We start from the raw sequence: 13,447 nt of genomic DNA, 5'->3' as shown, positions 1-13,447 counted from the left end.
AGAGCGAAGATTCTTTGATTTCACTGATTCACTGGCTGTGAGCAAAGTTATCTGAGATCAAAACACTTTTCAGAACGAATCTCTTACCTACTGACCACCGTGATGCATTGTACAGCCAGCTTCGCATTCATTTCAAGAGCATTTTATAAGCACTAGTATTTAGCCTTCTCTCTCTCTCTCTGAATTTGTCTTGTTTTCATTCCTCTATTTTAACTAATTACAAAAGGGCTTTTTTTCTTTTCAACTGGTTTATCTTTCTGCACCACGAATTTAAAGTTACTATGTAGATTTTAACATTAAGACCATTTTTGTACTCCTCCATGGCCTCTAAATATTCAAAATTTGTTCTGAAGAATAAAAATGCTGTTAATTTGAGGTGACACTGGAGAATTGTCCTTATTTTCTAGAAGCCAGATCAGTATTTCAAGAACTGTTGGCCCCCAAGCTTTTGGAAAATTCGCCACAGCCCTGACTTAGCTCTCTCAACTAATTAGTTTTTAAGGAAGGTTCCAGGGAAAGAGAAGTGGCAGGAACAAAAGGCTGCTTAAGTAAGATAAACAAATTGTGTCATATTCTTCACGTGCTCTTAACATATAATCTGAACTAGCTTTGTTTCTAATGTAAAAGCAAACCAAAGTTTGTGTCCCATTACACACGCATGTTTCATCCTCCTTTGAATGCTGTTAACAGTTACAAATCGTTCATCCTTTCAAAGTTAATTTACCAAAACCCAAGAATTTCTGTGCTTAAATCAAGAAAATAAAATGTGTGGAGTAGTGAATTCTTGTGGAGCAAAATATTTCATTTTCTTGCTACCCAGGAAAGTAGTTATGAATGGGATTATGTCTCTCCAAATAGACACACTGAAGTCCTAGCCCAGTGCCTCAGAAGGTGACCTTGTTTGGAAACAGCGTTTTTAAATGAAGTCATGAGGGTGAGCCCTAATTTAATATGACTAGTGTCCTTATAAAGGGGCTTCCCTGATGGCTCAGTGGGTAAAGAATCTGCCTGCAATGCAGGAGACACAGGTTCAATCCCTGGGTCAGGAAGATCCCCTGCATGAGGAAATGGCAACACACTCCAGTGTCCTTGCCTGGAGAATCTCATGGACAGAGGAGCCTGGTGGGCTACATTCCAAAGGGTTGCCAGACATGACTGAGTATGAGCACAGACAATCCTTATAAAAAGGAGAAATTTGGACACAGAGACACAAACAAGCAGAACACCAAGGAAAGATGAAGGCAAAGATCTGGGTGATGCATTTACAACCCTGGGGCACTGAAGATGGCCAACAGTATGCCCAAAGGTAGGAGAGAGGCATGGGACAGATTTTCCCTCAGAGCCCTTGGAAGAAGTGAACCCAGCCAACATCTGTTCAGACTTCCAGCCTTTAGGACTGTGAAGCAATAAACGTACCTCATTTAAGTTCCTACTCTGTGTTTCTTTGTCACAGAATCCCTAGCCAATGAATACAGTAGCTAACCTACATCTCTAGGCATGTAGGACATTTGCAAGAGTGCGTGGAAAGGCCATAGCTGAGAAACATGAAGCCAAGAAAACCCAAAAAACAAGAGAAGGGCAGAGATCAAAAACCAAAAATATGTTCCTAAGAAAGCATTTATCCCAAAGAGCCAAGCAAAGAAACAAAAACTTAGTAAAAGACTCAAGAACTGAATCAGAAATACTTGAGACCTTCTATTCCCAACTCCACTGTCCCCCTCTTAGAGACTGACCAATCTAACCAAAGTAGCCCTGTCCCCTTGCAACTCTGTTCAGTCTCCATCCCCCACCGCTTCACTTTATTTGTAGCACAGCATGTATCTCTATCTGAATGTATTTTTTCCTTCATTTATCATGTGTTTAATATCTGCCTACCTCTCCTAGAAAGTAAGCTCTCCATCCATCTTACCATCTTAGAAAACAGAGCCCGGCGTCAGCAGGTAGGTGTTCAGTGCATCTCTGCTGAGCCAGTGAAGGAGCTGTTATATTCCTTAAGACAGAGGACATGAAAGCAGGCCATTTGCTGGGAGCCCTTACCCGTGGCAATGGCACCCCACTCCAGTACTGTTGCCTGGAAAATCCCATGGATGGAGGAGCCTGGTAGGCTGCAGTCCATGGGGTTGCACAAAGTCAGACATGACTGAAGCGACTTAGCAGCTTACCCGTGGGTGCAGGGCAGCTAAAATAATTGTGAAGCCAGCTCAGTGCTAACTGAGGTTTAGGAAGTCAGAGTTGACTTGTGCCTGCTTGAACTATGATGGAGGACATGAACGTGGCACCCAAACCATGCATACATCACCCAAGGGACACTACCCACTTGTTATTAGGACTGACCTCTGGCTATACAACAGAACTTTTCACAAATTCAGAGACTTAAAAACAATAAGTTATTCAAAATAACAGACTATCCAAGATGCAATTTCTAGGAGAAACATGTGCCTCTCAAATTGAAAATTCTGCCCCATTAACTTTCTGAAACGTGAAGGTGGATGGTTACAGAAGTTCTATGAATGAAGGTAACCTGTGATACAGAAAGGCCCTGGGGTGGGGGTGGGTGGGAATCTTTTAAATATTGTACTTAAATGTTTCTACATGGAGGGATTTGCATTTAATGGATGACAAGTTAATGTGTAGTCAGTCCTTGTAGTCTGTGTTAGTCGCTCAGTCATGTCCAACTCTCTGCAACCCCATGGACTGTAGCCCACCAGGCTCCTCTATCCATGGGATTTTCCAGGCAAGAGTACTGGAGTGGGTAGCTGTTCTCTTCTCCAGGGGATCCTCCCGACCCAGGGATTGAATCCAGGTCTCCTGCATTGCAGGCAGATTCTGTACCATTGGAGCCACGAGGGAAGGATGCTTAAAAGGAGTAACAAATATTATCTGTGCCACTTGCTATTTTACTTATACATTAAGGTGTCTGTTAAACAGGGATTTGCTTTGTTTTGTTTTGTTTCAATTTTGTAAAACTGAAGGAGCTCTCTGGAGGATTCTGCTCTCTGGAGGATTCCACTCACTCCTTCCCCAGAACTATTAAGCTGATGAATTTTCTTAACTTTTCAGTGGACTTTCAGCCTTGAGTTTTCCGGGAAGAAAATAGAGTTCTCTAGCAGGAAAATCTTTGCAGGCAATCCTACGTATTTAGAAGAATCGATCAATACATGTGCTTGGATCCCAAATCCTGAACCCATGGACTGACAGAAGCCCCTCGCCCCATTGGAACGTGCTGTTTATATCCCAATATCATCTGCTTGCCTAGCATTCTCTCCCCAGCAATTCAATACCTATAATGGATATGGAAGCAAAGCAGATGCTATTTTTGCCCTTATTTTACACCCAAGGCCACTGAGACACAGAAAACTACAGGGCAAGTTACTCAAGGAGTAAAACAAGAGTATCTGGTCCATTACCAACAACTTCATCCAACATACAGGAAATTACCCTTTAGACTTCAATGCACCAGGCTACTCTCTCCTCTCTTTATTTATATTACTCTTTCTGGTCCAGAGGCATATCTCTGTGCTTGCTTGACCACCTGGGAAATCTGTTTGGTTATGAGCAAAAAGGACATTTTTGAGCACCCCTTGCTGTGGGTCCACAGTATCCTTGGCTACTCCTTAGATTCTGGCTGATTTCTTTTCCCATTTCAAAGCCTCTCTTTTATGGGGGACCGAGATGTAGCACTGCGCCTACTTCTGTTCTTGTCTGAAAAAAACAAAAACTCAATAGAAAGAGTGATTCTTTCAGTGTGTGTGTTTTTGCAGGACTTCAGAGAAAAGAAACTACAGTGTTTCTGAACCTCTTCAACATCTACAGCTGGTACCCCTACCCCCAGCATCTTCACCTTCAATCTGCTCTTTGCAAATCAGAATTTTTTTGTTGATTGGGGAGCCCCACAGAACTGATGTGGTGTGATGTGTAGCAAACCAAAATGAATTAAGAAAAAAAAATTCAAGCGATGGACACACATCTAAGAAAATAAACCTGTATCTCTGGGAGGACAGCAGCCCGAGATGCTCCCTTCCACCCTGGGCTTTCCTGTGCCAAGGATTTTGCCTGTGTCCTAACAGGCCTTAGGAAGCTTGGGGAGACTACTTACCTGGTCACTCACCTAATGTGTGGCCTTGAACAAGCTACTTAGTATCTCTGAGTTGCCATCCCCTCATCTGTAAAATGGAGAAAATCCCTCTCTTGGAACACTGTGAGCAAGAAAGTTCTGTGAAATCCATGACATCAAATGCAGCACACAGCACAGTGCCTGGTGTACTGTGCGCTGTGCTTAGTCACTCAGTCGTGTCCAGCTCTTTGCGACCCCATGGACTGAAGCCCACCAGGCTCCTCTGACCATTGGATTCTCCAGGCAAGAATACTGGAGGGGGTTGTCATGCCCTTCTCCAGGGGATCTTCCTAACCCAGAGATTGAACCCCTGTCTCCCACATGGCAGGTGGATTCTTTACCATCTGACCCACCAGGGAAGCCCAAGAATACTGAAGTGGGTAGCCTAACTCCTCTCTAGGGGATCTACCTGACCGAGGAATCAAACTGGGGTCTCCTACATTGCAGGCAGATTCTTTACCAGCTGAGCTACCAGGGAAGACCAAAGTAAGTGAAATTATTAGTCGCTGAGTCGAGTCTGGCTCTTTGCAACCCCCTGGCTCCTCCGTCTATGGAATTCTCCAGGCAAGAATACCAGAGTGGGTAGCTGTTCCCTTCTCCAGGGGATCTTCCTGACCCACGAATCAAACCCAGGTCTCCCACATTGCAGGCAGATTCTTTGCCATCTTGAGAAGCCACCAGAGAGGCCCCTGGTGCACTATATATATTTTTAAATGAGACCTGCAGTAACAGTGGCAAGAAGCATCATGTTTGTTAGCTGAATAGGGAAGAATGCTCATTCTTCTATGAAAATGTTTGTAAATATATGTACTCACTTCATGCTCTCGCCTATTCCTCTTCTGTTTCTCCCTCTGTTAGCTCTTTTTAAATTGCTCAGGTACCTATATTTATGGAGTCTCTTCTGCTAGAAAATCTTACCAGAAAGTTACCAGATAAAATGAATTTTCACTTATTCTTCTGGGGCATAGAACTATGGGAGATAGATATCCTTTATGTGGAGGAATGAATTGCTCTTGAAAATCAGTGCACAGGATTTGGGGAAGGTAAAAATCCTCCTTTACACCCTTTAGACTGCAAAGATGGGTAACCAGATACTTAGCTCAAACAGTTTCTGAGTGCTACTCACCATCTGCCCCCTGCCTGTCTCTGTAAGTACCACCTCCATCACCATCTCCTCTTCCTTTACAGTCCTGGCACATGACAGGCTCTCTCACTTTTTGACTTGGCATATGCTGTTCCCTCTGCCTAAAATGCCCAACCCTCATCCAGATAATTCCTAGATGTCCTTGAAGATTCAGCCTGGATAGCTTTTCTGAGCTTTCCTTGCCATTGTTCCCAAGGCAACCTCTTTGTTAAACTCTGGGAGGGGATGGAGGAGTGGGATTGATTTTGCAGTATAAGGAGAATGGTGCCCTTTGGAGCAGAACTCTGCACATTCTGCAGGACCATCCCTAGGTCTCCCAGGCCCAGCCCAGCTGTCCTGTGTACTCCATTTGCCTTATGATGAAAATGTTTATCCCACTGTTCTAATCATAATCATTTCCTTGAAGTCTTTCCTCCTGGATTATGAGTTCCTTGAGGAGGCGTTTGGGTTCTATTTCTGTTTCTCCAGCATGTCACACGCCCCATTCTTAACCCACCCCTCCATTGATAGCTTGATTAGTGACTCCAGAAGAGAACTGGATAGAAGCCTCTTCCAGTTGATGCTTTTGGGTAGTCCCTTAACAGCTCAATGATAGGTGGCTCACAGTTTAATAGAAAAGTATGAAAGGTGACAAGGGCTTATATCATCATATATGATGATAAAGGCAAGCTCCTAAGAATCAGATCCTAGGCTAGGACAGTGGTGGAGAAAGTTTGGTTTCTAGTCCCGTCTTGAGACTCATTCACATCCCTGTGGCATTCAAATGGAGGCGGTGTCTGTATATCCCAAGGTGAGAAGTCCTTTACTAAATTCTCTATTGCTGATTTCTCTCACTTCCTTTGACTTACTGCTTAAAGTTTCAAAGCTTGTTGTACTTCTCACCCCCTTTTTTTTTTTTTTAATCACCTTCAGTGCAACTTAGAGCAGAAATTCCCTCCAGAAGGCCAGGGATACTGGAGCCTATGTTTACAGAGTGTTTAATATGGGTTGGATGGAGGCGTGACTGTGCCTGGAGTCATGCTGCTTGAAGCCATTCTGATGTTCATTTAGTTAGAACCATAACTACACTGAGTTATTGCTGGCCTCATACGTATCATATACTCACAGCAGTGCTTGGCATAGACAAGAAGGTGTGTGTTGCCTCCACTGTTGCCCATCAGGTCTTTTCATTTCATTATCACTATTGTGCTTGGAAAAATGATTTTCAGTCTATAATCCCAGTTCAGTCCAGTTCAGTTGCTCAGTTGTGTCCGACTCTTTTTGACCCCATGAATTGCAGCATGCCAGGGCTCCCTGTCCATCACCAACTCCTGGAGTTCACTCAAACTCACATCCATTGAGTCGGTGATGCCATCCAGCCATCTCATCCTCTGTTGTCCCCTTCTCCTCCTGCCTGAGTTCTTTCAATACAGTCTATACATCCAAGAGCACAGTTTTCTTTGAAGCAGACTTTGGTGAAACTGATTTCCATTATTTGCTGTCTCTGTTTTCCAAGACACATTTTGCTCTAACCAAGAAGGAAGAGATGATTATTTACATGAATGGATGTTGTAACCTGGCATATATTTATAACTGACATGCTAGCAGCTGAAGGTCTAGAAGGGATTAGGCTTCTGAAGGGCAACATTTTAATTTGAACACCAGTTAAAGAGTTCTGCCACATCACTGAATTTCTGGCCCCCAGGCTCCATGGTCTCTCTTACACTCCCACTGTGTTTATAGGCAAGTGTAACTAAGTAAAAAGAATTACAAAGGAGACAGTATAATTTCACCAGGGAGACGTAAGGGTGAATTGTTAAAAACCACAAAAAGCGGTACCATTTAGATCAGCTCCAAAATGAATGTTGCTCACTGTCTGGAGGTCACTAGGGCCATGGTCTCTGTGCATGAGGAGTAAGGATATTCTCTGTATGAAGTGTCATAGAAAGAATGAGGAAGTAATATTTGTGAGACCCAAAGAAAGGGGAAAGTGAGGAAAAGTTGGGAATGACTTCTAAAAGGCAAAGGCAAGGGAGATACTATCAGCTGAGATTTTCTAGTGGTAATCGATGCATTTTCAAGAATGGACCTAGAGAAAGCAAGGAGGTGTTGAGATTAGCCTCATCAGAATGATTACTTCATCAGAGTCAAACAAACAATAACTTAGACTTGAGAAAATATGAGACTGTGTGTGAGACTTCCCTGGTTAGAAGAAGACTTTATCATCAAAAAGTATTTAACTGCAAAGAAGTCCTCTTGTGAAGAGGGAATCTTTTATGACAATTACGAATATTCTGTTTCCTTCACGTTCATCTTTAGTTTATAATCTATAGTATATTTGCTAATGCCACGGAGGTATGAATATCCATAAACACCTTCCAGCAAGGAAAGAAAGGTAGAATGCCTGTGTCAGGGAGTTTTCAATACTGATGGAAATGCATGCCTACGTTTATTTTGATCAGCATGGGTCATTCTTACAGGCTCATTATGTTTATTTGAGGATGTGAAATGACTAAATCTGAACGACAACTGTACTTTATTGGTTTTGCAGAGTTTAGAGGAAGATTGATGAGGCATGGACCCTTGCTTCAGATTTGGAGGAAAGTAGACTAAATACAGAGATGCCAGACAGCCACTGAGACCCATGGACAGTCCTGCACTCACGCTGATCTGTCGAACTTTAAAAGTTCCTAGTAATATGCAACCTTTGCCAAACGAAAAGAAACTGATGCCAAGAAGGCATACTCTTCAATATTGGGAATAGACGTGCTCTCAGGACAATGGCTTCGAAGGTCTCCTGTTTGTACGTTTTGACCGTGGTGTGCTGGGCCAGCGCTCTCTGGTACTTGAGCGTAACTCGCCCTACTTCCTCCTACACGGGCTCCAAGCCATTCAGCCATCTGACGGTTGCAAGGAAAAACTTCACCTTTGGCAACATAAGAACTCGACCTATAAACCCCCATTCTTTTGAATTTCTGATAAACGAGCCCACCAAATGTGAGAAAAACATTCCTTTCCTTGTCATCCTAATCAGCACCACCCATAAAGAGTTCGATGCCCGCCAGGCGATCCGAGAGACCTGGGGGGACGAGAACAACTTCAAAGGGATCAAGATAGCCACCCTGTTCCTCCTGGGCAAGAACGCGGATCCCGTTCTCAACCAGATGGTGGAGCAAGAGAGCCAAATCTTTCACGACATCATCGTGGAGGACTTCATTGATTCCTACCATAACCTTACCCTCAAAACCTTGATGGGGATGAGATGGGTGGCCACTTTTTGTGCGAAAGCCAAGTATGTCATGAAAACAGACAGCGACATTTTTGTCAACATGGACAACCTTATTTACAAACTCTTAAAACCCTCCACCAAGCCACGAAGAAGGTATTTTACCGGCTATGTCATCAACGGAGGGCCCATCCGAGATGTCCGCAGTAAGTGGTATATGCCCAGGGATTTGTACCCTGACAGCAACTACCCGCCCTTCTGCTCGGGGACCGGCTATATCTTTTCAGCTGATGTGGCTGAGCTCATTTACAAGACCTCACTCCACACCAGGCTGCTTCACCTGGAGGATGTGTATGTGGGACTGTGTCTTCGAAAGCTGGGCATCCATCCTTTCCAGAACAGTGGCTTCAATCACTGGAAAATGGCCTATAGTTTGTGTAGGTACCGCCGAGTGATCACCGTGCATCAGATCTCTCCAGAAGAAATGCACAGAATCTGGAATGACATGTCAAGCAAGAAACATCTCAGATGTTAGGATTTTTACCAATGTAAATATGTGTTTCTTTTCTTTTTTAAGAGATGAGGCTTAGGGTGTAGGTATTTTACAGTGTCACCAAGGGAAATGAACTGGTGAAGGGGTTTATAAAAAGTATTTTTCTTCCCAATCCTAGTTCCTTTTTTGAATCGCCAATTTCCACATGTTAAGCTATGCTCATAGAAATAATACATGGGTTTACAAGGCCAGATTTCATTCTCAGGTCCTAAGGTACTGCATTCATCTCAAAAAGCAACTTCCTAACAAAGGCTAGGATTTACATACTGTGCATCTGAGATAAAAAAAAAAAAATCTGGTTCTGGGAAACTGGAACTCATTGTAATGTCTTCATATTCTTTCTGCAAAAGTAAATAACACTTAATCAAAAACAATTCAGAAACAGCACAGTCAGGGAGACACACTGGATGTGATGATTCATACTGCATGTGGTGTTACGTTGAACTTTTACATATATTGCCATGGAATGTGTACAGTATTTCCAGTTCCACCAAGAAATGAACTTAGTACTGGTAGGGAGGCTGCAGTTAAGTAAAATGGAAATTTATACTTGAGAATCAAATATTCTCTCTGTTTGGAAGACAACTCTGCTTGCTGATCCAAGGATTAAACCTGGTCAGCAGGTAGAATGTATATAAAATGCTACTTAATAAATAAACAGGAGATTTGTTTTTGCTCTTTCAGAACAAACATTACCTGGTGCCTCCAAGGAGACTTTGCCAAATGTAATTTCACCTGCTTCCTTCCATACAATGTCACTAAATACCTTTTACAGTTTCTGGTTCAGACAGGCACATGTGTAGAAATGTCGGTAGGAGGCCAGAAGGATGATAAATGACACGGAGAAAAAATAGAAATTTACATGTGCATTATAATTAGCATGAGCTTAGCACTGGTGTCAAATGCCCCTTCCATACATTTGCAAAGCTCATGAAAAAATATTTGAAGAGGGAGCAATGTTACTGAAGGATTTAGGTCTAGTGTTGATAGATGCAATCTCTTTAACATCCGATACATTCAAGTATCTCTAACAGCAATGCTGTTCAGGGGTATTCTGGAAGCTCTGTGATTGAGGATTATGGGAAGGAAGGGTGGGGAAGCTTGAGTACAGGTTCTATGGCGGCCATCATGTGAATCATGTAAGCCTGCAACCTCACTTTGCTGTGCTTCCATACGCTCATTTATAAAACAGCTGGAAAAAACACCTACCTTACAGGTGCTGTGAGAGCAAATTGCATTTGCTAAATATTTGGGGATCCTTAGTTTTAAAGGTGCTACTTAAAGCAGTGTATCATGCATTATGCTAAATGTTAAAATAACTACATAATTGCCATGATGGTCATCAGTAGTAGTAACATCATTGTAGTATAATATCTGCCAAAATACAGATCAAATATAACTATTAGTGCACCTGATTCTTCTAAGACTGACTTTTCCTTGAATATGTTAGGTGTTTGGGAAGGCTTTGATTTCTCTGTCATTTCTTCTGGTTTCAATGAATAAGTTATTACTTCAGTGCATTGCGTTGATATCCCAGGATGCTGACAGGAAAGGCAGCTGCCTTTCTTGAGGGAGGAGCCTCTGGCTGTGGGTACATTACAGTCACTGAAGCACACGCTTTGCAAAATGTATCACATCCAGTTAGATCTCAGGAAACATTTGGTCTGGGTTCTCAGTAAGAACTTTGAAGCCTGGCAGAGGTAGTCCACCTCTGGCAGAAGAATAGACACTCAGCAAATCCACACATTGCACATTTCCAGCACTCATTAGAAAACTTCTGTTTGCTTCCATTCAAAGAAAGCGCCACAACTGAAAGAGTATACCTTTTTTTTAAACCTGCCCTTTGCAAGCCCCTCTAGGAGTTGATAGCAAATAAGCAGATGAAATGTACAAATGGAAATCAAGGCTTATTTCTTGAAAACACTGAATCTCTCGTCTCCAGCCCAAGAGAACCTAATAGGAGACAGACCTTCCTGTCCCTTAATACATCTTCATCTCAAGTCAGCAGGACCACTGAGTTTGATTAGATAATAACATTAGGTAGCCTGGAGAAAAATGGATCAGCACAAGGCGAGCCACCCTCAAACCTCCAACTCGCAACTGCTGTGAGTTCCAATCGCTGGAAAAGTCTCACAACTCTGAACTTAGTTTGCCTGTCCATCATGTAGTCGAATCAAGGCCCAGTCTTATGCCAACGTCTTGCGTTTACCTTGTGCTCAGTCGAGCCACCTTCAGTGTCAAGGAACTGCACATTATAAACATCACATGTATACATCTGTGGGTCACTTATAAGTGTGTGTGAGTACATTATGAATAGAGCCCTAGTCTTGAAAAGGAGCAAAAGTCGAGAATCATGTCTTAAAGAACTATTTCCTAACTTTTTTATGCTAAGTAATACCCATGTGACAAACATGTAAATATTCATCAAAAACCATATGTATATATTTTTAAAGGCATTTTTTTTTTTCTTCTTCCCAGCTGTATGTATTGCTAGAATCTGCTTGCTATGTACATTTCCTTCTGCATGGAACTTGGTGAGGCAAGGTCATTTGTCCAGTTTCAATAGCCTAAAGCATGGTTGCCCTTTGTTTTTTGAATGTTCCAAAAATGTTTAAATCAAGTGATCGGGAAAAAGCTCTAATTTTCTACTTTTGCTAATTTTATGACACTGGCCAAATTAGTATTAGTTAACAAATCAATGATTTGTTAAGCCATTTTTAAACTTATTATTATTTCTTTGACATAAAATAGTGTTTCAGACAGCATTTTACCAGAAGTCAATTCAGACAATTTTAGGAAAACCTTCTGACTGTCCCCCCACTTGTTTTGTTCATTATGCATCAGATAACAAAAGATATCAATACTTCATGTCTATACTCTTAAATTTTCATTAAAAATTTTTTTTGGGGGGGAAAAGTCTGTCTTTGGTGGCTAGTTTGCGTGGCTTTGTGTCTTCTTATATTGGAGCAAATGTCAGTTTCAATATATATTATTGTATTTTTAAAAATCAAAATCAAAAAATGAAGATAATTTTCAATTTGAAATAAATTCAGAAGAACAAAACCCCTTTGTGTGACATGACATGGGGAAAAGAAACTCTTTACAGAGAAGCTAAGGAAGGAGTTTTTCAATCAAATTTCTTCTATTAAAAGACTGAAATATTTCCATAAAACATCTGGGATTCATTTTCTACCTTTCCTAATATGTGGGTTTAGGGGGGAATTGATTATGTAATTTCTTCTGTAAAGGTGAAGATAGTTTTTATAAGCAACAAAGTAACTTGTGAATGAAAGAAGTAATTTACTAGAAACGCTTGTTGATGATAATTGACATTTAGGTACGTCGTTATATATGAATGATTGTATTTATGTATTTATTTGTCAAAATTGTACATACTGTTTCACCAAATGTAATTGTCTGTAAAAGTGCACTCTCCAGTTTTGTAGTACAACTTAGGGTTACATGGGTTGCCAATCAAGCTGCTAATCAGAATACTATTTTTTGTATCAGTGTTATAAAACTGAAAAATAGATGCTGAAAATGTCTTTACATTCAGTTTCTTCACCTTCCTTATGAAATGTAAATTGTTGATTGAGAGCACGATGCTAATGTATAAGCCCATCTGTCATGAGGAAGATTATGGCTCCATAAAGCTGATTTTTTAAACCATGGGGACAAATAAACAGAAGCAGAACAGACTTTCCACTTGGCTTCTTTTCTGAAAGAATCTCTCTGGCGAGATGTGATTATTGAAATTAGCTGATGTCCTGTTGTCTTGTTAACCTTCCTCACAACCTCAATATCAGTGACAGTTCAAATCACTTGGAGCTTGTGCACAAGAGCCCATAGCAACTTGATAGTCAACTCAGAGATGACTTGGTTTAGTAGACTATGGACTACTCCAGGATTTAGGAAACTACTATCCTCCTTGCCCCTTGGCAGCTTCACGTAAGTCTCTCTGTTAAATTGTAATGGTTGAACATGCCAACAAATTCAAATCCAAAGAGCATTATGTTGATAATGTGCGGTGAATCAGGACATGTCAAATCCAAGGCTAAAGTGTCATCCTTACATTTCACATACATGTATCCTTTGGAATATTGCATACTCTTAAAAGTTTGATGAGACTGGAAAAATATCAGTCAGGCATTCTTTGCAGCTAACAAGTAGATGCTGATTGCTGATACCTGACTTTGCAAGCAAGAGACTAATAGCTCTTTAAGAGGTAAAGTTTCCTTTCTATTATCAATCTGATCTAGCCAAATAGGTCTTCACTTTTTAATTGACATTAAGCTTTGGATCTACTAACCTGCACCCCAAAGTTCAAAAGGTAAAGTCTATCAGGTGAGTTGAAATGTGAGTAGAACATAAAAACATGAAATAAGACTTGTATTCAATGTGACTTTTAAAAAATTTTATAATTGGAGTGTA

At 41.3% G+C, this 13,447-nt stretch overlaps 1 protein-coding gene across 13 annotated transcripts in view; it reads left to right on the top strand.

The window, feature by feature from the left end:
- B3GALT1 (beta-1,3-galactosyltransferase 1) overlaps window positions 1–12,717 on the top strand; it is a 616,865-nt gene extending 604,148 nt beyond the window's left edge. For 12 of the 13 annotated variants that reach the window (XM_055572364.1, XM_055572363.1, XM_055572362.1 and 9 more), the window contains one exon: window positions 7,789–12,717. In XM_055572364.1, the coding sequence (XP_055428339.1) occupies window positions 8,018–8,998 (981 nt within the window). In that variant the 5' untranslated portion in view covers window positions 7,789–8,017 and the 3' untranslated portion in view covers window positions 8,999–12,717. Of the gene's footprint in view, window positions 1–2; window positions 1,045–7,788 lie in introns of those variants that run through there. The other variant, XR_008711875.1, reaches the window with a different exon arrangement.
- Window positions 12,718–13,447: the final 730 nt, after the last annotated feature.

The sequence above is a fragment of the Bubalus kerabau genome, chromosome 3 (genome assembly GCF_029407905.1).
Source record: "Bubalus kerabau isolate K-KA32 ecotype Philippines breed swamp buffalo chromosome 3, PCC_UOA_SB_1v2, whole genome shotgun sequence".
In the NCBI taxonomy this organism is placed as follows: Eukaryota; Metazoa; Chordata; class Mammalia; order Artiodactyla; family Bovidae; genus Bubalus; species Bubalus kerabau.
This window is presented reverse-complemented; position numbering and strand designations above follow the sequence as displayed.